Genomic DNA, 27558 nt, shown 5'->3' on the forward strand with positions numbered 1-27558 from the left:
TCTGTTTACGAACCATCGTCTCCTCTGAACCTCTGATCTCACACACTTCCTGTTTGTCTCTGACTTCCAGCTTCTATAAACAGCTTCACACACACACACACACACACACACACACACACACACACAGACACACACACAAACAATCACACACACACTTGTAAGCAGCATAACCACAGTAAAATATGCGAGTCACCAAACACTTCATTATCGTGAAAAATCAACATAACATATGCTCAATGTAAACAGCCCACAGCCCCACTAGACAGGTGCACACACACACACACACACACACACACACACATTTACACACTTACACACATGCAGCTGATTTCCATGACAATTAGAGCGGTGTGTTGGAGCCGGAGCGTCGCTCAGCAGGAGGTTAATGTGGATGCTGCAGCTCGGCCAGGTGGCTCCCCCCCCTCCTCTCCCCTCCACTCCCACACTAAGGGGGGGGGGGGGGGGGGGGTGAGGTAAAACTGGAGAAGCTCAGAAATCTCGATTCGGTCTGAAGACGTCTCACATCGCCAGTGTTCAGCCTCAACCCGTCGTTCATGAACTCATTCATATTTTGGGCGGACGTGAACTGAACGCTGAATTTCCGCTTGATTTTTGTAATAATCTGCCTCATTTTGTAGTAAAATTCTTAAATGCAAAATGTCAGGGGTCTTCAACGTTTTTCAGGCCAGAGACCCCTGAACTGACAGAGACATGGAGCAGGGAGGGACCCCTACTATAGTAAAAAATTGGACTAGGCCCAGTACCATGTATAAACGTAGCTTGATATTGTGCATTCAATACTAAGCTTTTGAAATAACACACAGGTTGATATATTCATGTTTAGTTTAGTTTAGTTTAGTTTAGTTTAGTTTAGTGAACTGTATTGTCAATTCCACTATATAACAGTCAATTACACAGGGGATCGAAATTGCGTTTCCCCATAACTCCAAATGTGCAAATTAACATTCAACATGTTTACCACATACATATAAAAAAAGTGGACACAGACATCAAAATAATTAAATAAACAGATATACAGACAGACAGACAATGGCCTATGATATTGTGGGGTAATAATAAGACACACGTTTTTTCTAAACGTGTACAATCTAGGCTACAGTGAGTAGGGGGCTGAGTGACCCTCTGCCATTTATAAACAGACCTAGTTCACTGATACCAATGCCAATATCAACAATGTCTGTCAACTGCATGGTTATCATGCAGACAAGCTATTCAAAATGACGTTTTTATTTATTATTAAGTGGAAACTAAAAGATATAATAAAAAATTGTCTAATCAACCAAAAATTCCACGACCCCCCCTGCAGCACCCTAGGGTTCACGGACCCCCTATTGAAGACCTCTGCAATATGTAATACACTTTGCTACATTCTGTAATGAGCTGTCACAAGAAAAAGCACTAGAAAACACCAGAAAACAACCAAGATTTTTCAAAATAAAACCCATCTGTGGCATTTTCAAAATAAGACATGAGCCCATTTCTCAAGAAAAGACTCAACTCTGGCGTTTTCAAAATGAAATAAAACACTAGAATTTTGAAAATAACGATCAAACCAAACCAGTCTGAGGCCTGAAGCTCCGGCCCTGGAGCAAAACAACTCTGTCCATTTAGCGCCTTGGAGAGGAGGAGCAGGAAATGCTGAAAAACATCAACCAGTGTTTCTCAAACCACCAGACGACATCGTCCTCAAATGTCTTGTTTTGTCCACAAACCAAAGAGAGACTCAGTTTATTGTCATAAAGGAACAAAGAAACCAGAAATATTCACATTGAAGAAGCTGGAATCAGAGAATCTGGACTTAAACGATTAGTAATCGATAAATTGTTGCAGCTCTGATTTCAATGCTGCGGTTTGCAGGTGTTGTCTTTGTAGGCGCCGTTTTGTTGGATGTAAAGTATCTCAACATAAATACAAGTCAAAGCTTTCATTGTGTTATTTCATCTTCAATTAAAGTTCATGTATTTGATAAAATAGGGATGAGGGAAAATGAAGCAGAGACTTGAGACTCCAGATCAGATACTCATGTCCATCTCTGGTACAACAAGTACTTGATTACTTATTGCTGACATCATCACTGCAGCAGCATTGTGTGTAGAAAGTGTCGCCTGTTGCTGGTCGACATCTGATCTTAGTGTGTCTGTCTTTGTGTTTCCTGCTGTGTGTCGTTTCCACCGTTGTGATTATTTAGTTGTTTCTGAATCTGCATCGTTTCTGTCTCTCTGTCTCTGTCTCTGTCAGACCGGAGGATCAAGACCTCGGCTTCAGACCAGGACTCAGATCTAAACTCAGGGACACGATGTTCATTCTAATGAGGGAAATTATCATTAAAACTGAATAAACTGTCCCCTGATAACACACACACACACACACACACACACACACACAGATCTCTGGTTGGGAAAATTATTTCAATTTGTGTTAATCTATTCGGCGGCCGCGCTGCTCTCCAACATGCAGCTCGTGGGCGGCTCGGAGCGACGGAGTGAACGCCGTTGCTCGTCTCAGCGCCGCCGCCGCCGCACATGAAGGAAAACGACCGACCAATCGCTGAGCTCCGTCAGGGAAAAGAGCTGCACACGCTGCAGGGCAAAGGTCAACCTGGTTCATCCCTGAAAAAATGCATTTTCGGTTTTTGGCCGAAAGACTTTTGACACCGAAACAGGAAGTTGTGATGACGGCGACTGTCACACGCCGTCTGGATTAGAGCCAAAATGGCGGCAACATCAGAAATAGGGCTGTCAATCTTCCCCAAAATCAGATTTATTTCTAATTTAAAGCTTCTTGTGTTAAATATTCAAATTATATTCAAATGTTTAATGTGGGCATTCCAACCAAATCTGTTATTTAAGCAATATATCTCTCCAGGCCGTGTGGTATATGCTCATTATACCACGGTTAACAACCAATCAGATTGCCGGATTTCACCTTTCCGTTTCATAAGTAAGGGGAGTAAAGGGATAGATCAACATTTTGTCAAATTGTCCCATTGCCATAATCCCTATAGTCATAGCAGTAGGTTCGTTACCTTTAATTGTCGGTGCAAGCTATTTTTAGAACGGCGGAGCAGAGCAATAACACAACGTTACCACACAGAGTTGTTTTAGAGGGAAATTCATGCAAAACCTCTGATGCGTGTTGCCTTCAGGGACAGTTTTTCATCAACAGTCTCTGTATTTCCCTCTAAAACAACTCTGTGTGGTAACGTTGTGTTATTATCTCATAGCGTGGTGAATGTGCAGCTCACAACTTGTCCACCAGAGCGTTGTGGAGTTGTTGGATTGTGTAGGCTATTTGATGAGTTTGATGATGAGGGAAACCAACCGAGAAATCCCATAATGAGCCTCCATTAGTAGCGTAGCTCTGAGCAGCTCACGGCTCTGCTCCGCCGTTCTAAAAACAGCTTGCACCGACAATTAAAGGTAACGAACCTACTGCTATGACTATAGGGATTATGGCAATGGGCCAATCTGACAAAATGTTGAACTCTCCCTAATCCCTTAAGCTTTAGTTTTACCAACTGAACATAAAACGTCAAAAAGGGAAATCAAAATATAATAAGGGTGTGTTTTTTTTTATATATATATACTTTTCTTTTTCTTTTTTCCATGAAATAAAGATTTCAAATATAAGCATCATCATCATCGTATAAAGATGGAGATTGTAACGCTGCTTCCTCGGAGCTGGATCAGGTTTCCTCAGAGTGCCTCCATTTGTTTCCTGCAGCATTTATACATGTGTGTGTGTAGCTACGTGTGTGTGTGTGTGTGTGTGAGCTTCAGAGCTTCATTTCTCTGTGGGACATTGTCATCTCCATCAGAATTAAAAGGCCGGTCCAAAAACGCAGCAGCGTGGGACACCTGCTGGGAATCAAACACACGTCTGTCTGTCTGTCTGTTTCTCTCTCTGGCAGCAGAAACATTCACAGCCGTCATTGTCTGAATAATTCTCCATTTACTGCAGCATTATCATTATGTAGGGGCTGTAAGCAGAGGAGGGAAAACAATGAGATGGTTAGAGGAGGAGGGGGAGGAAGGGGAGGAGGGGGGGGCATTAACACAAATATGAAAAAATGTGCGAGCGAGCAGAGAGAGGGAAAAAAAAACACACAAAAAACAAAAAAAGCGTCGGTGCCCTTCAACAGAAAAGCCCCTCTGGCCTGCAGGCGGTCCTAATTAGAAGGCAAAGCTTTTTGACGGTAAATTGATTTTTAATTGTTCAGTCGCTGCATTCATCCAGGTGGCCAACTTCCCCCATTTAATCCTTTCTGTGTGTATGTGTGTGTGTTATTGTGTGTGTGTCTAAGTGCAGAGAGAGACACACACACACACAACACGCTAGAAGCTGACAAACAGCCGAGTTGCAGCCGTAATTGTCAGTAATGCTTTTCTACTTTAGTCATTTTGGAACGAGGCGCAGAGCAAACAGTCGCTGGCTGCGAATGTTTTTCTTTTTCCATTTGCTTTGGGGGGTTTTTATTTTTTATTTTTATTTTTTTTTATTTTTTTCAGTCTTGTAGTGCAGCTGCTGAGCTCAGATCCAATGAAAACAGAGCAGATTTTCAGAATAAAACACCTGTAGAGAAACCAAATCCAGTACAGTAAAGATATAGAACCTAGAGCTGCTTTATAATCACACTACACATGGACATCTCCCTTTATTCTGAAGGAGCTTTAATACAAACGTCTCCCTTTATTTTGAAGGAGCTTTAATACAAACGTCTACCTTTATTTTGAAGGAGCTTTAATACAAACGTCTACCTTTATTTTGAAGGAGCTTTAACACAAACGTCTCCCTTTATTTTGAAGGAGCTTTAATACAAACATCTACCTTTATTTTGAAGGAGCTTCAACGCAAACATCTACCTTTATTCTGAAGGAGCTTTAATACAAAATTGTACCAGCCCCTCCCCTGTCAAACAGCTGTGTGTGTGTGTGTGTGTGTGTGTGTGTGTGTGTGTGTGTGTGTGTGTCGCCCCGGGCTCTTCAGGTGAGAGAATCAATTAAACAAGAAGAAGAGTCTCATGGCTTTTTGTATCTGAGCTTTAACTCACACGTGTTGTTCACCTTCATCACAAAACATGGCCGCCGGGCACGGAGCTGCACACACACACACACACACACACACACACACACAGATATGATACACAACATATAGAGTGTGTTCTGAAGATGACACCTGTTAATGAGACGTACAGTGTTTACATCCTCTGGATAAAGGAATATATAACATCTATAAAATAAACATAACATTTGTTCATTAAAAATTCCATATGATTAATTTTACAGATGTTGTGGGAATAAACCGTATATGTTCATGATATATACATGTTACTTTCACATGGAGAAGATGTGGTTTTGGCCCAATTTGACGTAAATCACATGTGAATTCCCATGTGAACCCATTTTCCACATGTGGTAACATGTTTGACACATGTGCTCTACATGCAACACATGTTTTAAAGGCCCCATGGCATGAAAAATGTGATTTTTGTTATTTTTTGGTGCTTGGGGAGGTCTCTGGGCCACGTATATGATATAGATGTATATAGATAGACGTATATAGATGATATAGACGTATATAGATGTATATAGATAGACGTATATAGATGATATAGATGTATATAGATAGACGTATAAACTCCCCCATGCATCAAACTGGTCATTAACGGAGAAACACACACCACCCATTTGTAGGAACTGTCCCTTTAAGACGAGCGGATAGCACTTCCTCCTTTCTGTGATGTCACACACAAGGTAACTCCGCCCACTGTGACCAGTTGTTTTTTTTTCAATTTTTATGAATGCAGCTTAGGTTTCAGTTACTTGCCTGTGATTGGCCCGACCACACGTCACTCAAAAACAGTGAGCCAATCAGAGGAGAGGTTCTCATTGTCTCTTCTGATTGGCCAAATGACCTGTGGCTGCTAGAGCTCCAGAAAGAGGCAACAGAAAGGGGCAGTAGAAACCATATTAAGAAACATTAACCATCACAGGTACTCAAACCCAATGATACATCTGGTTAGGGAAATAAACCCAGAGAAAAGTGCACAGCATGGGCCTTTAAAAACCAAGGCGCTCCATTATGAACTTTATTCAGTAACTAATAATCTTACACGTTGTTTTTTTTTAATTCAGTAACTCCATTTCCGTCACCAAACGCTGCGTTACTCCGTTCCTTTTGGTGAGGTTTTACAACGGCATTCATTCATTCTGTCAATAATGAATAGAATGAATGAATGAATAGAATTATGACGCCTGAAACGAGTGAATTTAGCTACTTTCTGTCATTGAAAACAGGTTCTTGAATGTAACTTGGTCAAAGTAAGACATAACCTCAAGAATTTTTTGCAGTTCTGCTGGATCATACAGCATGATGATGATGATGATGATGGTCAAATTTTACAGATAAAAACACGCGTTTCTTCATCAGCATCAGTACAAAACTGAAATGACGGCTAGAGGAGAATCCAGTCAACCTTTATTTAATGGGAGCATTGGGAAAAATAACGTTTTAAAGTAACGAAAGAGTTATTTTCTCAGGAACGCATTACTTTTTGGTTTAAGTAACTGGTAACTGTAACTAGTTAGTATTTTTCAGTAACTAGCACAACACTGATTACAAGTCAGTTTCCTGTATCTGTGTTAAATCATCATTATCATCATCATATTCGCTCTGACTCGACTCCCAGTCGACGTTTAATCCACTTCTAATGTTTGGAGTTTGAATCCAGCGGGGAAGCTTTCTGTCTCCTTCTCTGTGTCTGGTGTTGATGTGTGGCAGCGTTACAGCGCCACACACAGGCCTGGAGGACGAACTGCAGCGTTTAGAGTCTCATGTTTTCATTTTGGATCCGTGTGGACGCAGATATTTCCGCACTGCAAAAACTCAAAACCTTACCAAGAATATTTGTCTTATTTCTAGTCAAAGCAAATCTCATTCTACCTAAAATAAGACTCATCACATTAAAAAGCAGCTTGTTTTTAGACACTTTTTACTTCTTTTAAGCAGATTTTCACTTGTAATAAGTAGAAAAATCTGCCAGTGAAAGCAAGTTGGCAGATTTTTCTACTTATTTCAAGTGAAAATTTGTTTGAAACCAGCGAAAACTGTCTAAAAACAAGTTCATTAGTCGTATTTTAAGTGGACAGAGATTAGTTTTGACTAGAAATGAGACATTTTGACAAGAAATAAGACAAATATTCTTGGAAAGATTTTGAGTTTTTGCAGTGTGGAAACGATGACGTGTTCATGGAGATTTTTTTGGGTGTTTTCACGTTTTGGGTGAAGCTTGTTTCCATGTGGACGAGACACACACTGCAAAAACTCAAATATCTTACCAAGACTGTTTGTCTTATTTCTAGTCAAAATGTCATTTCTAGTCAAAACAAATCTCATTAAACTTAAAATGAGACTCATCATATTAAAAAGTAGCTTGTTTTTAGACACTTTTTACTTCTTTCAAGCAGATTTTCACTTGAAATAAGTAGAAAAATCTGATAGTGGAGCAAGTTTTTCTTTCTTATTACAAGCACAAAAAAAACTTGCTTTCACTGTCAGATTTTTCTACTTATTTCAAGTGAAAATGTGTTTGAAATAAGTGAAAATGATCTCAAAACAAGTTAATTTTTAGGTGATGAGTCTTATTTTAAGTGGAAAGAGATTAGTTTTAATTAGAAATGAGACATTTTGACAAGAAAAAAGACAAATATTCTTGGAAAGGTGTTGAGTTTTTGCAGTGTGGAAACGATGACGTGTTTACAGAGATTTTTTGGGTGTTTTCACATTTTGGGTGAAGCTTGTTTCCATGTGGACGAGGCCTCAGACACAAACTGCAAAGACTCAAATATCTTACCAAGACTATTTGTCTTATTTCTGGTCAAAATGTCATTTATAGTCAAAACTAATCTCATTCTACTTAAAATAAGACTCATCACATTAAAAAGCAGCTTGTTTTTAGACACTTTTTACTTCTTTCAAGCAGATTTTCACTTGAAATAAGTAGAAAAATCTGATAGTGGAGCAAGTTTTTCTTCCTTATTACAAGCACAAACAACTTGCTTTGACTGGCAGATTTTTCTACTTATTTCAAGTGAAAATTAGTTTGAAACAAGTCAAAATGATCTAAAAACAAGTTAATTTTTAGGTGATGAGTCTTATTTTATTAGTTTTGATTAGAAATTAGACATTTTGACAAGAAATAAGACAAATATTCTTGCAGTGTGGAAGCGATGTCGTGTTTACAGAGATTTTTTTGGGTGGTTTCACTTGTTGGGTGAAGCTTGTTTCCATGTGGACGAGGCCTCAGACACATGAATGACTGATTATCTGACCGGTCAGTGAACACACCGTCATCCTGACAGAGACAGAGAGAGAGAAAGAGAGAAAGAGAGAAAGAAATGCCCTTCTCCTCTTCTTTGGTATGGAGATGTGCAGTAGCGTGGAGCAGAGATGATAAACTCTCTCCTCCTTTTCCCTCGGAGCGCCGGCAGCTGTTTGGACATCTGCTGTGTGCGTCGCCGCGGCGATCTGGCCTCAGCCGGACACACGGGAAATCAACATGCACATTATTCCAGGCAACATAGACGCTCGACCCACACACACACACACTCACTGGTGTGTTTAAAGGAGAAACGCAAAACAAAACAAAAAAGAAAAGAGCGGCGGCGACCCGTTCCCCTCTTCCTTACGGATCACCGGCCAATCACGTGCAGCCAACGGACCAGAATGCATTGCAGCAGCCAACAGACGTGTGGTGTTTCGCCGCGGCTCTCTATCTCCCTCCACCTACATGATCAACCCACAGCGTGTGTGTCTGTGTGTGTGTGTGTGTGTGTGTGTCTGTGTGTGTCTGTGTGTGTGTTCATCTGAAGTCGTCTAAAGGTTCTGAGATTAAAGTTTTTAGGCAAAAAGTTTTTACAGTGGGAAGAAACTTCGATAAATAAAACGGCTCAGAGAGGCCGTGACATCAGAACAGGCTGAAATAAACATGCAAAAAAAAGGAAAATGTTAAAGGGATAGTTCAACATTTTGTCAAATTGGCCCATTGCCATAATCCCTATAGTCATAGCAGTAGGTTCGTTACCTTTAATTGTCGGTGCAAGCTGTTTTTAGAACGGTGGAGCAGAGCCGTGAGCTGCTCAGAGCTACGCTACGGAGGCTCATTATGGGATTTCTTGGTTGGTTTCCCTCATCAAACTCATCAAATACACAATCCAACAACTCCACAAACAACGCTCTGGTGGACAAGTTGTGAGCTGCACATTCACCACGCTATGAGATAATAACACAACGTTACCACACAGAGTTGTTTTAGAGGGAAATACAGAGACTGTTGATGAAAAACTGTCCCTGAAGGCAACACGCATCAGTGGTTTTGCATGAATTTCCCTCTAAAAGAACTCTGTGTGGTAACGTTGTGTTATTATCTCATAGCGTGGTGAATGTGCAGCTCACAACTTGTCCACCAGAGCGTTGTGGAGTTGTTGGATTGTGTATTTCATGAGTTTGACCATGTTATTTTATACAAAAAAAAAAACCTATAACATAAAGGATACATCAGATTATATGTGACATTATTATATTACTATAATATCTCTATATTTAGATTCCAAACCTTAGTACCTAGTGTGAACAACACAGAGAAATCATTGATGATGTTTCCTGTTCACTTCCTGTGAATCAGTGAAACTTCAGCTTTAACGCTGCACTGTAAAAAAAAAAAAAAAAAAAAGAAAAAAAGAAAAAAGAAAAACATAATTTACACATCCTCATCTCTTTTAAAAAACTTTTATCTTCAGTTTTTTCTGTATTTTATTGTATTTCTGTATATTGAAGATGCTTCTAAAACCCATTTGTTAATTTGAGGTTTCAAATTCAGTATTTTATCACTTCAAATACACATTAATGTACAGGTGGTAAGATGTAAGTGAAGGATAAAACAGTGTTATTGTTTTTCATTTACAATTGTATCAGTTACTTCTTTTTTCTCCATGAAAAACTGAGAAGGAACTAGGAGCAGTTGAGCATCGTGTCCAGCAGATGGAGCTGAAAACTCATCACATTAACTTCTCTCTAGATTCAACGACAGTAAATCTGAACAACTTGACTTTATAAACGACATCATGAACCACTGACGTGTCATCAATAACTGCTTTGTGACTGATATACTTGATAAATCATGAAAATATAAACATTTAACAGATTACAGATGAGATTCTTGATCCAGTTTAACTATTTTACCTGTTAAATGTTTAATAGTGCAGCAGTTATCAAGTGAACAGTTCATGTGTGAGCTTTATTTTCCTCTGTAGAGAATGAATCACTGTCTTCTCTGTGTGTTAACTTATGTAATTGTTGTTTTGTTAATTAACATTGTCTAGATCTACAGTTTCAGGACACAAACAGACGTTGCCGTTGGAGACAGAGGAAGAAGCAGCAGCAGCTTTTTATTGCAGAGTCAGAAAATCAAAGTTTTTTTTTTTTTTTTTTTTTTTAAAAGACACAAGAACGTTTTGAGTCGGAGACAAAGAGACACAGAGAGAAACCGACATCCGTTCCTTCAATAAATAAAAACACAAACTACCATCGGTGCAAACACACAGTCGCTGACCGGAGAGCTGAGACCAGCTGGCCCGTAACCGTGGCAACAGCACAAAAAAACATCTGGGCTGAGAAATCCAATGAAGATAAAGAGAGAAGAGAGAGATCCACGATGTCAGAAGGTGAATGAGTCCTTTAGAAAAATATGACTTTATGTCCACAACCACAACCAGCTCACCTGTCAATCACCTGTCAATCACCTATCAATCAACTATCAATCAATAATCAATCACCTGTCTCACTCATATTTACAGTTCCCTACAGGCAGATGAAGATGGAGACAGGTGGAGGTCACATGACTGAACAAGCCTCAGTCTGGAGCAGCCAATACTGCAGCTTATTGATCAGTTATTGGTGATTTTCTTTCTTTTTTTCGACACGCACACTGTGGTTCAATGTAAAACTGTGTAATGAGTTATTATACAGCTCTGGAAAAAAGTGAGAGAGACCACTCCTAAAATGATCAGTTTCTCTGGTTTTACTATTTATAGGTTGTGTTTAGAAATTTTGTTTTATTCTATCAACTACTGACAACATTTCTCCCAAAATTGAGATAAAAATATTGTCTTTTAGAGCTTTTATTGGCTGAAAATGACTAAACTAGTCTAAATAACAAAAATATCAAGTCTTTTCAGACCTTGAATAATAATAATAATGCAAAGAAAACATGTTCATATTTATTCCAAAAGAACACAGCAAGAATATTTTAACTCAGGAAGAGTTTATAAATCAGTTTTTGTGGGATAATGTCAATGTTTAATCCCAGCAGTGGTTTTTATAATCTTCCTATGACCTCATCAGTGTCTCATTAGGTAGAATGAGTTGTGTTTGTGTTTGTGTTTAAAAAAGAAAAGAAAAGAACGACTGTCATACATGTAGAGATGCTTTTAAGAAACATTTGTGAAAGTGCTCTCTTATTTTTTTCCAGAACTGTATATGTTATTATAATAATTACTTATGAAGTTATTGATCTCTGTGTCTGTAAAGTCGTCGACGCTGAGACTCGTGAGGCTCAGAAACAAAATCAAATCACATTCTTTATACATCATTTACAATAGAAAAAAATAAAGTTGAGCCTCTAGACTTTTTATATTTTTACAACATCGTCATAATCTGAACGTGAATGAAATGAACCGCGACGTCTCGGCCGATTGAAACGTTTCTACGTAGGAACTTTTAACCCAAACTGCAGCGAGTCCATTACAGACTACAACCCCCATAATGCACCTGGCCGACATCAGCCCACCTGCTGAGTATGGGCAAGCGGATTTAACATTTAAAAGCCAAGTTTGACTCTCCGGAATTAACATTGTAGATATCAACAACGTCTTTCTGACTCGTCGTTACTACATTTTGAATAGTTGGATTGGTTTTATTCAAGATATCTGTAATTCATTTTTTTTACTCTTGTCAAAAAGAACATTTCAGATATCTGCAACTACGTTCTTCCTAGGACAAATGACGTCACTTTAACCATTCGTTGCAGATATCCACTATGTGAATTACAGATATCTGTAACTGAATTACCACTAGTACTAATTCCAGTTTGAGATATCTACAACTTCATTTCGCCTAGTCAAAACTTAATTACAGATATCTGAAAAGGGACATGCAGATATCTGTAATTGAGGTGAATTAAAGATATCTAGAACTGGAATTATGACTAGTCAGAATCAAATTGTAGATATCTCAAACTGGAATTAGTACTAGTGGTAATTCAGTTACAGATATCTGTAATTCACATAGTGGATATCTGCAACTGAACTGTAGATATCTGTAATGACAAACCCCATACACATGAATGGTTACAGTGACGTCATTTGTCCTATAGGAAGAATGTAGTTGCGGATATCGGAAATATTCTTTTTGACTCGGCAAAACTGAATTACAGATATCTACAACAACATATCCAGTCTGGCTTTTAAATGTTAAAATGGCTTGTTGTCATAGCTGAGGGACCGAGGGCCGATCGGTTTCCCAGAATCCCCCTGTGACCTGTGACCTTTGACCTCCACCTGCTCCGATGCACGAGATGCGAGATTAAAACCGTTGAAGACGAAGCTGAAGAACTAAAAAACTCTACCGTCGTCGTCGTCCAGTCGTCACACGTTGAAAAGAAAGAAGAGGAAACGCCGTATCCACAGTCTTAATGTGTGTGTCTGTGTGTCTGTGTGTGTGTGTGTGTGATGTGTTGACACGGCGACCAATCAATCCGACCAATCAGAGCGAGCCCCTCTCTAGGACGTCCAGCGCCACCAGGCCACCTTCATCCGGTCCCACACGGCGTCCAGCGAGTCGAAGGCCGGGCGCACGTCCAGGATGGAGAACTTGTAGGTGCTCTGGTCGATCTCTCCGTCGTAGTAGTCGATGACGTAGCGGACTTCCTTCCCGCAGCGGTCGATGATCCAGTCGTGGCGGTCGAACGGCAGCTCGTACCTGAGAGGGGGGGGCGGAGACAAACACGGGTCAGACAATGATCCAGATTTGAGTTGTTTTCTTCACTTTCACTTTTTACTTTATTTTCTCACGACCACGTAAGTGTTATGGAGCACAAACAATAAAACAGTACAAATAATCAGACATAGCAAGAGGCAGTGGGGCTGTACATACTTTGTACATATACATCTCTGACCAGGACAGAGCAAAAACTATCACTTAAACCAGGGGTGGGCAATTATTTTTTCCAGAGGGCCACACTGACTCCGATAAAGTGAGTGAAGGGCCACACGATTTGAAATCAAATTGAAACATCAAATATTTATTGCTGAATTATATATAATTATATATTAGCCTATATAACTACATATATTTGGTGGAATTGATTGCATTACAATAGGCTGACAGCCCATCCATGTAATCACATTTTCAACTTATATCCATCATAGATCACTGATGAAACATGCTGTATTATGATATAAAGATGGACTCAAGGCAGATTGTTTTATCAAAACTTACTGACCATAAATGACTGCACCAATTAATAATGTTCACAGACACCTGAATATTATAATTAAGCACTCAGATCCTTTTCAGTTCTGATTCAGTGACACTGTTCTATTTGTATGTAGATAACCTTTTATTTATGAAGAAACACAATACTCCTTTGCTCCTGCCTAACAGCACCAACATGAAAAAAAAAGACTGATTTGATTACAAGCGTAGCCATTGGTGGATGGAGGCTTCAGACGCACGTGGCTACAATCAGTCATATGGTCGATCACGTCAGAAAACCCAGCGATCTCATAAAATGCTCTTTTAATCACAGTTGGCTAAACCTTAGTGTTTGAGAAATAATAATTAGGTGCTGTGATGGGGCTTTGTAACCGTCAGCAGTTATGATTCGGCTGACGGAGGGTCCCGCGGTCTAGGCTACCGCTGACAGGGTCGCGGTGGTCAGAAACTCCGCTGTGGAGAAAACCTGCAGCAGAGCGACTGCTCTCTCTCTCCTCCGTCGGAGCTCTGGTGTCTGACAGAGAAAGAGACTGAGCAGCCGTTCATCACTGTCTTCTACCTGGAGGAGGTTACTTTCTGTGATGTGCAGGCTCCTGTTCTAACAGGGCTGTCACTGTTTCAAACAGCTGATTAGTGCGCATCAACGTAATAAAAGCAATCGGGTCATAATAGCAGTTCGGCTCGCGGGCCGGATTGAGACGGCATGCGGGCCGGGTCTGGCCCGCGGGCCGTAAAATGCCCATGTATGACTTAAACAGAGGAAGGACACGCAGTGTTTCCCATAAATTAAAGAGACTGTGGCGGCCCGCCACGTCGGACCAACGACCCCCCGGTCGCGCCATGGTCTCCTGAAATCCTGTGGGAAACACTGACACGTTTCAGAAAGGCACCTAGCTTATAAATAACTTTTGTTTTATCAGACTGTAATAACAAAATTAGTTTAAACATAGATGGGCGACGAACATAGTATTTAGGGAGGTATTTTTCTCTTAGATATACAATACATGTGTTCTTGCATTCAAACAAAACATGGAACTCATCACCAATCTGTCCATCTTTACAGAGATCACATAACCTCCGACTTCTATCAAGTCCTTTATTGACCCCTTGCACGTGACGTCACGTTCCACTCGCGGTAGCTCCGGACGCCATGATGGACGGCAAAAGAACAGTGAACGTCAATGTAATTGAATGGGCGCGTTATAGTTTTATGACATACCGGGGTTGTAGGGTTTCCCTCCTTTTCCACTGAGCTGGTTCCAGTGCTGGTTCGGAGCTAGAGTCTGACTAGCATCGGTTCTTTGCTTTTCCACCGCTTAAGAACCGGTTATTGGTCCTTAAAACTGGTCCCAAGCACCAAGTCCTTGCTGGTCTAGAGCTAAGAACCAGGGCTGGCCGCGGGGTTACATGAGCAACAGGACCAGTGTGAAGATATACAGACACGTTATCGATGCCATTATAAGTTAGTTTATCTACAGTGTATAGTCGATGTAAACACAGTTGAAGCTAACTAGCTGAGCTACATGCTGTGGCTAACAACAGCTAACGCTCGTAGTAAACATAGCACCGTCACAACGTAGTTGCCGCCGTCGGATCGCGGCGATTACAACGAAGACGGCTTCCTGTTTTCTTTTATTTTTCAGCCGGGTTTAATCAGAGAATGATCACTAATTATACAGACGTCGGGTCAGGTCTTCAACACCCACGGGTCGGACCAGGTTTTAATTCCCGTTAACTGTAGTTAGCAGCAGCAAAGACAGCAGCAGCTGCTGTATGGGGAGTGTGGCACTGACTGACGTTATGGCTCCTTAGCGGTGGAAAAAGCACAGAAAACTGAGATATTCTACGGCGAATAACAAAAAAACAAACAGAATATTGCAACGGATGAGTAGATATTCTTTTTAAAATAAGTGATAATGCTGTGAGGTTGTAGTGTGAAGTGATCGAGCCACATTGTTGGACGGCACCCATACACAGTACATTATCACTGAGCACTTTCTGCCGTCCGTCATGGCGTCGCCTCTCGCGTCACGTTCTAATTGTGACGTAGCTGCAAGGGGTCAATACCTTCCAATAACTTCTGGTATTCTTGTATTGTTTACTCTAAAGTGGCAGATGGCCTGTCTAGACTTTTGGTTTGAACACAATAAATACTTTTCTAACTTAAACTCTTGTTTAAACTCAATGTAGATGTCACATGATGTCATGCTGCCAAGTTCACTTCTCCATGTCTGCTGGAACTGATCTTTCAGTCTCCGCTCGACAGTTAGCTTCAGCTGAGCTGTTCGTTGTTTCTTCAGTGTCTTTTAGACAGTCAGACCTGATCTCATCTGATCAGACTGTTTAAATATATATAAAATCTGCAGTACATTCAAATACATTGTGAATATTTTCCCATGTGTTTAAAATTCAATCTTAAAGGGATAGTTCAACATGTTGTCAAATTGGCCCATTGCCATAATCCCTATAGTCATAGCAGTAGGTTCACTACCTTTGATTGTCGGTGCAAGCTGTTTTTAGAACGGCGGAGCAGAGCCGTGAGCTGCTCAGAGCTACGCTACGGAGGCTCATTATGGGATTTCTTGGTTTCCCTCATCAAACTCATCAAATACACAATCCAACAACTCCACAACGCTCTGGTGGACAAGTTGTGAGCTGCACATTCACCACGCTATGAGATAATAACACAACGTTACCACACAGAGTTGTTTTAGAGGGAAATACAGAGACTGATGATGAAAAACTGTCCCTGAAGGCAACGTGCATCAGTGGTTTTGCATGAATTTCCCTCTAAAACAACTCTGTGTGGTAACGTTGTGTTATTATTAGGGCCGGGACTTTGACGCATTAATTACGATTAATTAATTACACAAAAATTAACGCGTTAAAAAAATTAACGCATTTTAATCGCGCTTATTTAAAAAAATCGCACTTTTTTTTTTTTTTCTCACGTGTGTCTACGTGCGGTGCGACCGCACGCGAGAGAGGCGGCAGTTTGAGAGGCTGACTAGCGGAGATGAGAGCTGGTGAAACGCTAGCATGGTTATTTAAAACACCATCTCTGATCTCTGCCTGCACATAGATACACAGACACGGGCGCACGCTAAATGCGCTATATAGCGCTAACTTCTCAGCTGCAGCGCTATATCTATGACCTGTCACTGTCACAGGTGCAGCTCATCTCATTATGACAGAACTTCACCCTCAGAGCTCTGTCTTCAGACTGTCCTGACCTGTCCCTGAACATCACACAGGGACAACATGGAGCTGCTGTGTGATTGGTTACTGAGTTTTATTAATGTTTACATCAGGCTGAGTTCAACAAATCAGTTTATGCTACTGTGATTTAAGTAGCCTAGTTAAATACTACAGTAATCATTATAGTGTATTGGAAGGAAAGACCATTTAAATCTGTATGTATCAAATATCGATTAATGAATTAATCGATAATTTGCATCCCTAGTCTGTTGGTCTTGGTTAAGTACCACCTTAAATGCTTAAGCTTATGTATTCAGTCATTCAATGGTATACTAAAATCCATGTGAAAAAAAAATGCTTCTGACTGTTCTCAGGTCAAATATTTATATGCGATTAAAATGCGATTAATTGCGATTCATTAATTACAAAGCCTCTAATTAATTCGATTATTTTTTTTAATCGAGTCACAGCCCTAGTTATTATCTCATAGCGTGGTGAATGTGCAGCTCACAACTTGTCCACCAGAGCGTTGCGTTGTGGAGTTGTCATTAACAGACAGGAAGCAAAGCCCTGAACTCACCCCATCCAGTGGCGGACCCGAGCTCGGGGCGAGAACTCCTTGGCTTTACCGCCGAAGCGCTTCAGGGTCGGTCCACACGGACACTCGCTGTGGAGACACACACACACAACGTTTACATACAGTAACCACAGTGATGTCACGGCAATGTCACGGCAATGATGATATGGCAAGCGGATTTAACATTTAAAAGCTAAGTTTGACTCTCCGGAATTAACATTGTAGATATCAACAACGTCTTTCTGACTAGTCCTAACTACATTTTGAATAGTTGGATTTTTTATTCAAGATATCTGTAATTCAGTTTTGCCTCTTGTCAAAAAGAACATTTCAGATCCACAACTACGTTCTTCCAATAGGACAAATGACGTCACTTTTTCCATTCATGTGTATGGGGTTTGTCATTACAGACATCTACAATTCAGTTGCAGATATCCGCTATGTGAATTACAGATATCTGTAACTGAATTACCACTAGTACTAATTCCAGTTACAGATATCTACAATTTGATTCTGACTTGTCAAAACTTAATTACAGATATCCGAAAAGGGACATGTAGATATCTTTAATTACGGTGAATTAAAGATATCTTGAACTGGAATTATGACTAGTCTGAATCAAATTGTAGATATCTCAAACTGGAATTAGTACTAGTCGTAATTCAGTTACAGATATCTGTAATTCACATAGTGGATATCTGCAACTGAATTGTAGATATCTGTAATGACAAACCCCATACACATGAATGGTTAAAGTGACGTCATTTATCCTAGGAAGAATGTAGTTGTAGATATCTGAAATATTCTTTTTGACTCGGCAAAACTGAATTACAGATATCTACAACACACATCCATTCTGGCTTTTAAATGTTAAAATGGCTGGCTATAATGATGACTCACGTTGCGTGCATGGCCTCCCACTTGAGGATCTCTTGCCAGGCCTGCTCGTTGTTCGTGTTGTGGATCTTGATGATGTTGGTCATGTCCGGGGCGGCGAGGTCGTCCTCACGCCAGCGCCACCTGCAGACGAGTCAGTGGAAAACAAAAAGAAAAAACAACACGTTGAGACTCAAATTCTTGTAGTAGGTCTGAAGACTCTGAGGCACCAAATCTGTTCCTTATGAACTCCTATGTCCTGTGAAACCGAGTGAGTAAGAAACTTATGTGTGATTCTCGATGCTGATCTCAATTTTCATAAGCATGTCTCTTTCATCGCTAAGCTTTCTACCATCTTATGACGCTTTTCCACTAGCGCGGCTCGGCACAGCTCGGCACGGCACGGCACGTTTCCTACAGGCAGATGAAGATGGAGACAGGTGGAGGTCACATGACTGAACAAGCCTCAGTCTGGAGGAGCCAAAACTGCAGACACACACACTGTGGTTCAATTTAAAACTGTGTAATGTGTTATTTATTATATGTGTTATTATTATCATCAGGGTTCCCACTCTTTTCTTGAAATACTTTTCCAGGACTTTTCCAGCTGCTACAGTCTGACAGATTTGTCATCGCCCCGTCCCATTTATGCTTTGCAGAAGTTGTAGTTCGACAGTTGTACATTATTTTGTACATTCAACCAATTTGTTTCTATATTCATTCTTTTCTCTCACCCCCAGAAGTTTGATTTAACGGTGTGCAGTCTATGGCTCTAACTTATCTCTGAAATAATATCTTACGTGCTTAGAAATTACGACAAATTTATCACAGAACAACACAAAAACATGTTGTTTTTTATTTAAACCGCACCTAAAACAGCTCTCTTTTCTCGCTGGGCTCATCTTTGGAAAAGAAATCCTTAGCAGGGTCTGGAAAAGTCAAATCGAGCTCTGGTCGCTGATGTCACCGTGTGATGAAACAATTCTCGGCACGGCACGGCACGGCACGGCACGGCGTACTATTTTTAGTACCTCCTCGGCCCTGGTTCCAAGCAGCCGAAGCGATACTATAACGTGACGTCAGCCGACTGCCTTCCACTGATTGGACAGAGCGTCGTCACTGGAAGAGTCGCGAGCGCTACGTCCGACATGAGAATCAAACCCGGAAATTTCAAAAACGGCTTGTGTATTTTACATGTATTCCTTATGTAATGTTGTGCCTTGTTTTGTTTTTGTGAAAGCACATGTCCGTGTGGCGGCTGTGAGTGGACGACGCACCCCTTCCTCAGCATGGCGTTCCAGAACATCTGCTCCGACGGGTAGACCCAGTTCTTGTTCTCGGGGCCGTGGCGAGGGATGGTGGACTCCTCCCTGTTGATGGACAGGTCGAAGGGCTGGTCTGGAGCCGGCGTCTGGTTGGGAGGGGGCATCTGCACGCCACACAGCCACAGAGGGAAGATGCAGAGTTACATACAGAATAACAATGGAGAAAAAAATTTTAAAAAAGAAACGCTACTCAGAGAATAAAAACCCAACAATCAAAGTGTTTGTTGGTTTAAAAACCTTGTAGAAACGTGATGTTGGTTGATTATTAGGGGTGTAACGGTACACATATGTCACGGTTCGATTCGTACCTCAGTTCGAGGGTCGCGGTTCGGTACAGGTTCGGTTCAACAGACACTAATTGAATGTAAAACTAAAAACCATCTTGTTGTAAAAGAAAAAAAAAAAGAATAAAAAATAGAACAAGTGCATTAGGAGTGTTATAATGCTAGGGCTGGGACGATATGCTTTTCTCCCGATTCGATTCTTCTATGATTTTTTGGCTGGCGATTCGATTTAAATTGTGATTCTACGATATTGCCGATTCTCTCGATTTTTAGTCTTTAGCATTTTTAACATTTATCTGCACACAGATACTGTAGGAACCTATAAATTAACATACTCCATTATAAAGTGAACTTAAACCCTTTTCAAAACCTGTACTCTCTGTATGTAAAAAAGGCGAACAAATGCACATTGCACAATGTAAAAAAAATTTAAAAAAAAAAACAGAAATTCAAAAAAAAAAATCGATTTAAAAATCGTTCGATATTTATGTGAATCGATTTTTTCTCCCACCCCTAACGATTATTATGCATTAATTAATTTCACAACACTATGAATGTGTCAAATCAAATATTGTCAAAATGTATTTATATATTATATAATACTCATTGTTTACACAAAATTTTAAGTATCTATTAATATATGACCAAGTATTAACCCCCCCAGGAGAAGTGTTTGAAATATTCAGGTCCTAAATTGTCGTCTATACCAAATGTTTACGTTTATTTTAATCGTTTTTTGTTTTGTTTTGTTTTTTCTTTAAATACAAATGACACACTAACATTTAATTTCCTACCAATTCAATGTTACGTTAGATAAATGGACCAGTATCTGAGCATTTACCTTTATTTTGTGCACATCTGCCGATACGGTTCTGACATAATCTTTTTTGGGAAGTGACGGTATTTAGGAATCTTTACGATTAAATAATTGTGGCGTTTAATAGACCGATTAATTGTGAAAACAAGTAATTTCAACAATCAAAGTGTTTGTTGGTTTAAAAACCTCCTAGAAACTCGATGTTGGTTGATTATTGTTAAAATAAAGATGTAAAGTCTGACTGTGACACCGTGTCAGTGAACGCACCATGTTGGCGGGGTCGATGTCGCTCTTGGCGCCGGCCTTCATGGGACACTCCACGAACTCGTAGGCTCGGTCCTGGTGAGCCGGACCTGGTTCTGCTTTGTGCATCGGACACTCGGAGGGAGGAGACGCTGCAGGAAACACGACACACATCAGACACGTGAATCACCACGACAACCACCACCGAAGAGCAAAAACAACTCAACAACCACTTAAAAAAATCAATTTTCCAATTTATATCGATCTTCATTCTCTAATGCATCGCACTGTTGCACCGTTTACTTTGGGTCATGTTAAATACCGTAAATGTGCATTAATGTAGCTGCTTTTCAGTCAATTTAATATAAAAATTTATATTTTTAATAAAACACCAGGTTAGTGAGTTCCACCTTTGTACAATTTGCAACATTAGTTTTGTCAAAATCTCTTTCATAACCAAGTGAATTGGTGTTAAAACTTAAATATTTCTAAATGCCATGTAAAGCCCTTTGAGACAAAGTGTTTGTAAAAACGGGCAATACAGATAAAATTGCCTTGCCTAAATGAATCAATATCGAATCAGAATCAAATCCATCCATTAATCAGTAGCAACACTCGGCCCTCGATCAACCGTAGCAGAGGAAACCCCTCAGACGGTCCATAAGTCAGTGTAAATGTATTAGTTATAGTGTTTTGTTTTATTCTATAGATAGATAGATAGATAGATAGATAGATAGATAGATAGATAGATAGATAGATAGATAGATAGATAGATAGATAGATAGATAGATAGATAGATAGATGTTATTGTCTGCCCCAAAGGGTAGCAGAAATTTGTCTTTGACAGGGCTCATCATTTTACATACACTCAATAAAATACAGTAAGGCAATAAAAACATTTACAAAAAATAAAAAGCACAATAGCAGCAAGTCATTTTGGATTGTTTAGGTTGGAGTTCTTGCACTGAAGGAGAATCTTAATCTCATTGTACATGTGTATAGTGACAATAAAGGCATCCTATCTATTCTATCTGGTTCTGAATAATTGATCACTTCCAGGCAGGGATCATGTGACGGCGGTCCGGTTCACCTACCGGCTGCAGGCTGAGCTTGGTGCATGGGACACTCTGCAGGAGGAGACACTGGAGACACAGAGAGAAACCAGTTAGAACCTGATAGAACAACTCAAACATGATCATTAAAGGGATAGTTCACCCAAAATTGAAATTTCTCATTACTCATGCGAAATGCGAAATTGTCCCGAACAAAATTAAATAAGTCTATATTTCAAGCTTGTTTGTAGCGGAAACTCCTCTTCCCGGTTCGTCAAATTTGGACGAACCAGGGTCTGTCCTCTTCCCAGTTCGTCCAAATTTGACGAATCGGGAAGAGGAGTTTCTGCTACAAACAAGCTTGAAATATAGACTTATTTAATTTTTTTCGGGACAATTTCGCATTTCGGGGCTTCAATACAAGACGGACATTACATACGAGCAGCATGGAGGTATTTGGATGTTTTTTGGTGTGTCTTTTTGTTACGAAGACAGTTGGTATCCATTAGCAACCGTCATATGGACATGCACTGCTACGCCGAGACCCCCTGTAACTCAGAGAAGCCACGGAGGACTGTGAAACTTCTCCCAGCCCTTAGTCCACATGAGGGGGAGGAGATAATGAGTGAAATTTGAATTTTGGGTGAACTATCCCTTTAATAATTACATAAGATCATGTAATTCCTCACCTGCTACAGGTTTGGGCTCCTGGTGCATGGGGCAGCCCTGGGGCGGGGCGGCCATCATGGCCTCGGCCCTCACTGTCGGAGCAGCCGGAGTAGACATGGACGCTCCCATCCTGTCCCTTCTATCTGATCTGATGGAGACACGGAAACACACACCTCTATAAACTGATAAACCTCATCAAGCTTTTTATTTTTATTATATTATATGTTCTGGTTTTATTTTCTCCATCACTGAGCAGCGTGCTGAAGGTCAGTCTGACATTCTGCACTAGAGCTGTAACAATTAATCGATTAATTGAACAATAATTTATTATTAAACGAATCGTCAACTATTTTAATAATCTAATAATCAGTTTGAGTTGTATTTTTAAGAAAAAAAAGTCCAGATTCTCTGATTCCAGCTTCTTCAATGTGAATATTTCTGGTTTCTTTGTTCCTTTATGACAATAAACTGAGTCTCTCTTTGGTTTGTGCACAAAACAAGACATTTGAGGACGATGTCGTCTGGTGGTTTGGGAAACACTGATCATTTTTTTTACATTTTATTGACCAAACAACTAATCGATTAATTGTTTAAATAATCGACAGGTTAATTGATAATGAAAATAATAGTTAGTTGCAGCTCTATCCTGTACAATAATACATTTATTCTAACAAACACTATTTTGGCATCTTTTTGGGACCTTTCTCAACAAGATTCTGCTAATCCAAAAGACATTTTTGAGAATGATTAGTTTTGCTAAAAAAACAAAAAAACATGAATCCTCTGTTCCTCTTTTTAGAAAATGTAATCTGTCATCAGTTTATGAATGTGAACATATGAAACCTGTGGTTTCTGTATCTATCTATCTCATGATTTGCCATCTAGTTTCCAGTCTTTTTTTAAGTTTTCCTCAGACATCCATTCACATCACATCATACAAGACGTTCAAAGGACTTTCATCTTCCCAGTTCTCTGAATCAACGCACTTTAAAACACAGAGGAGCTTCTCTACGGAGCAATTTACCTGCATCACTAAAATCTATATCTACACTGACTTTGTTCAAAAAAACAACTGAAAAAAACTTCTGTATCTGTCAATCTTTATCTTTCATTTTGTATGTGAATTGCAAAAAAAAATCTCTTATTTTTAATGGCATGGATCATCTTCTTTTTTTTTTACTTTGAAGACCACCACTGTTGTTTTTACATAGGGAGGTGTTTTAAAAGCCTTTTTTGACTTCCACCTCTCCTGCACAATGTTTAATTTCATTATTTTCATTGTTTTAATGTAGTGTGCAGATAAAACTAAACTAAAATCCATATCTACACTGTCTTTACCATCAGCTCCTTGTAATAACATCAATTTAAATGAGTAATTCTCCACCTTACAGACCTATGACCGATAACTAACACTAATATTTACTAACCTGGTTTATCACTTCAGCTGTTTGCACGTTTCACACGTTTACAAGGCGACTACAGTCAAGTGTGTGTGCAGGTTAGAGATTACAGCTGTTAAACACAGCGAAGGAAACCACCAGAACATCCAATAATGACCTCCAACAGAGCAGGGCGGTGGCTGACAGTCTGATCCAAGTTACACCATATATAAACACATATATATCCATCTGTATCGTGACATTTTAAGGGTCAAATAACCTAAAATATGAAGGTTATTCGTCAGACTGTCAGGTTATCCTTGGTTAACCTCGAGGCTAACATTAGCAGTTAGCATCCAAAACTACATTTAACTACAGTTAACCTCGTTAAACTACTACAACATGGACCCAGACCTGTTAATCATGATATATCGTCATTAAATCCTCAGATTAAAACAGAGTAAACAGAGTAAAGTCCAACAGAAACCATGGTTTAGTCTGATGGAGATGGAGCTAATACCAATTAGCACTGTACTGCATTCATTTTAACGCTAAACCAGGCTAGCGTGCTAACTAGCCGCTAACGTTAGCCAGCACGTTAAAACTGTCTTCTTCCCTCTGTAATTCTCACGTCATTCCATCACAACGTGTTAATATTATTAATAATAATTTAATAAACTCACCACTACGTCTCTGTCTGTTGTAATAAAGTCCAGAACCAGCAGCGGGACCAGCAGCGGACCAGAACCACCGACCTGTTCCTCTCTCCTGTCCGGTTACAAACCCAATGTCAACGTGCAGTTATTACCCACAAGCAGTTGCGCAACGTGGGTTACATGTGCCGTACGTAAGACACATACGTCATCACGTCGGGCGGAAAACACTGTTTAGTAATTTATCATAAAAAGGGCTCTGATTGTTAGATTAGCATGACTTTATTAATATTTCTGTGGACTCAAACGTGTAATTAAATGTACATTGTGGTTTTAATTAACGTTTTAATTTCCTACTTTTTAAAAATATTACTTGGTATCATCTCATCTGTGACCGGTGATGGGAAGGAAAAGTTTTTATTTTAATATTATTAGTTACATATTACTAATTACCTTGTTAAAAATGTAAGAATAGATGTAAATATAATCTTAAAATATAATAGAATAGAATAGAATCACAATTTCAAGTGATGTAATTTGAGTTTCACAACCTCGTCATCTCTCCTAATCTATATTTACAGAAAATAATGCAGAATGACATCAGTCGTTGTCTCTGTTATCTCATCCACTGACTTTTCTGTTCAGCTACAAACAGCAGTTCATAATATCAATCAATCAAACAAACTTTATTTCCATAGCACTTTTCATACAGTTAAAATGCAACACAAAGTGCCTTTCCCATAAGCACTTCCATAATCCTGTGAAATAAAGTCAAATAAAAGTCAAATACCCTATCCCACCCATATAAAAAATATATATTCTGATGTAACTCTCAACAGTCACCACCATTTTGATGAGTAACTGTGATTTTATTACATTTTTCTCTCTAAACTGTAAAATCTTGCAGTTATATATATTTTTTAAATGTGCTTGTGTAACCCTGTTACGTAGAAATTTCCCAGTGCTGCAGCTGCAGTGCAGTCAACAGTAAAATTATTACAAAACCCAATTCATCCTGTAGTGGCCGTGTGTGACCACTGAGTGGCGCTAAAACACTGTCTTATCCTTGTGTTGAGTTGAGTTTGTCATGTAAAATAATTTAAAATTTTAGAACACAAATACTAAAACAAAGAAACGCTGCAGAAAACTGAGATGAGTTTAAATTGTAAAGTGCATAATAAACACATAAACCTGTATCTCTGAGTCTGTGTCTGAAGTTCTGCTGCTGTTTTGTCTCCGCTGTGACCTTTGACCCCGACATTCCTGAAACAAGATCCAGGTCAAATCCCAGTCAGAGTCAAACCTTATAAACTATCAACTTATATAACTTATATAACTGATATAACGTATAACTGTGATACTAATGACAACTCCAATGAGTTATTTCTGTGTTCATGATGTTGAACAACTCAGATTTACTGATATTTATTGAACGAAGAGTCACTTTATATTTGTTTCTGTTTGTCTCATCCTACAGATTTTTAAAAGTCTGATTTTATTTTATTTTATTTTATTTTATTCTATTAATTAAACTTTAAAACCATTTAATCTGACACCCAGGCAGCTCTGACTGGATTAACATGCCAACGGCCCCCGGGGTGTAAATGAGCCGAGACCCTCACCGACCTCGACTTCCTCCAACTCTCCGTCCAGTTGTTTACGTTTTCTGTGTGTGCTTTTGTCTCCAATTAAAACTGAATGTTGCCATGAATTGAAGTCAGTGGGTAAAGTTTAATATCATATTGGTTAAAGGGATAGTTCAACATTTTGTCAAACTGGCCCATTGCCATAATCCCTACAGTCATAGCAGTAGGTTCGTTACCTTTAATTGTCGGTGCAAGCTATTTTTAGAACGGCGGAGCAGAGCCGTGAGCTGCTCAGGGTTATGCTACGGAGGCTCATTATGGGATTTCTTGGTTTCTAACTCATCAAACTCATCAAATACACAATCCAACAACTCCACAACGCTCTGGTGGACAAGTTGTGAGCTGCACATTCACCACGCTATGAGATAATAACACAACGTTACCACACAGAGTTGTTTTAGAGGGAAATACAGAGACTGTTGATGAAAAACTGTCAGTGGTTTTGCATGAATTTACCTCTAAAACAACTCTGTTTGGTAACACTTGCACAGACAATTCAAGGTAACGAACCTACTGCTAAGACTATAGGGATTATGGCAATGGGCCAATTTGCCAAAATGTTGAACTATCCCTTTAAGATTACTAATAAACAGATATTTTATTGAGCTCCAGAGGGAAATGAGGTGGAGTTACAGCTGCTCCCTCAACAAAGAACAGAGAATATACATTTATTATATTCAAGATAAACATTTAGTAACTATATGTGTCCTTATATTATAATATAAGAAATATGTCAGGATATGAGCTTTAAATACACTTATATTTACTTTTTTCTCACTGCAGTGACTAGTAATTTTGGTAACTTTTATTTTATGAATGTTATTAAATATTAACTTTTAGCTTTCATCATATTTTATTATATATTGTGTTGTCTGTTTTGGTATTGTGTGTCTTGTATACGGACTTGAGTCTGTAAAGTGTAAAGAAAAATAACATAAAATACCTTACTAGTATATTGTTTAAGATTTGTGGATATAAACTCAACAGTTTTCTTTATTTTGTTTTTTAAATAGACACATGTTTTTCCCTGTAGTTTATCATTTTCTCTTTTTCGACTCATGTACATTTGTTTTCCCACTGATAAATGATAATAAAGTCGTATACGTAGCCTATATAAACTTAAATTACAGTCAGTAAATCTAAACTAACGATGCTGACATTATTTTTCTGTTGCCATGAGCCCATTAAAGGGTTAAAAAAAAGTCTCTTATTATTATTATTATTACTGGATATTGTTCACACACAGATATCTGAAGTGAACGAGGCG

General features: G+C 39.3%; 1 protein-coding gene across 1 annotated transcript; it reads right to left on the reverse strand.

Annotated features, from left to right (window-relative positions):
* Nucleotides 1-12446: 12446 nt before the first annotated feature.
* Nucleotides 12447-22761, reverse strand: LOC146966016 (holocytochrome c-type synthase-like). The gene is made up of 7 exons (XM_085763594.1): nt 22634-22761; nt 21987-22034; nt 20917-21044; nt 19501-19652; nt 18248-18367; nt 17351-17437; nt 12447-13056 (listed from the first exon to the last, which is right to left on the reverse strand). The coding sequence occupies exons 1-7, from the start codon at nt 22740-22742 to the stop codon at nt 12858-12860; spliced, it is 843 nt and encodes a 280-aa protein (XP_085619720.1). The 5' UTR covers nt 22743-22761; the 3' UTR covers nt 12447-12857.
* Nucleotides 22762-27558: the final 4797 nt, after the last annotated feature.

The sequence above is a fragment of the Trachurus japonicus genome, chromosome 20 (assembly GCF_045865225.1).
Source record: "Trachurus japonicus isolate A0001 chromosome 20, Traja_1.0".
In the NCBI taxonomy this organism is placed as follows: domain Eukaryota; kingdom Metazoa; phylum Chordata; class Actinopteri; order Carangiformes; family Carangidae; genus Trachurus; species Trachurus japonicus.

Bases quoted from the DNA above. Each gene is read 5' to 3' on its own strand.
- LOC146966016 (XM_085763594.1), bottom strand. From the start codon at position 22,742: ATGGGAGCGTCCATGTCTACTCCGGCTGCTCCGACAGTGAGGGCCGAG. The intron at 21,045-21,986 runs GTAGGTGAACCG...TGTTTCCTGCAG, and splicing joins CCAAGCTCAGCCTGCAGCCG to CGTCTCCTCCCTCCGAGTGT. The intron at 19,653-20,916 runs GTGCGTTCACTG...TGTGGCGTGCAG, and splicing joins ACATCGACCCCGCCAACATG to ATGCCCCCTCCCAACCAGAC.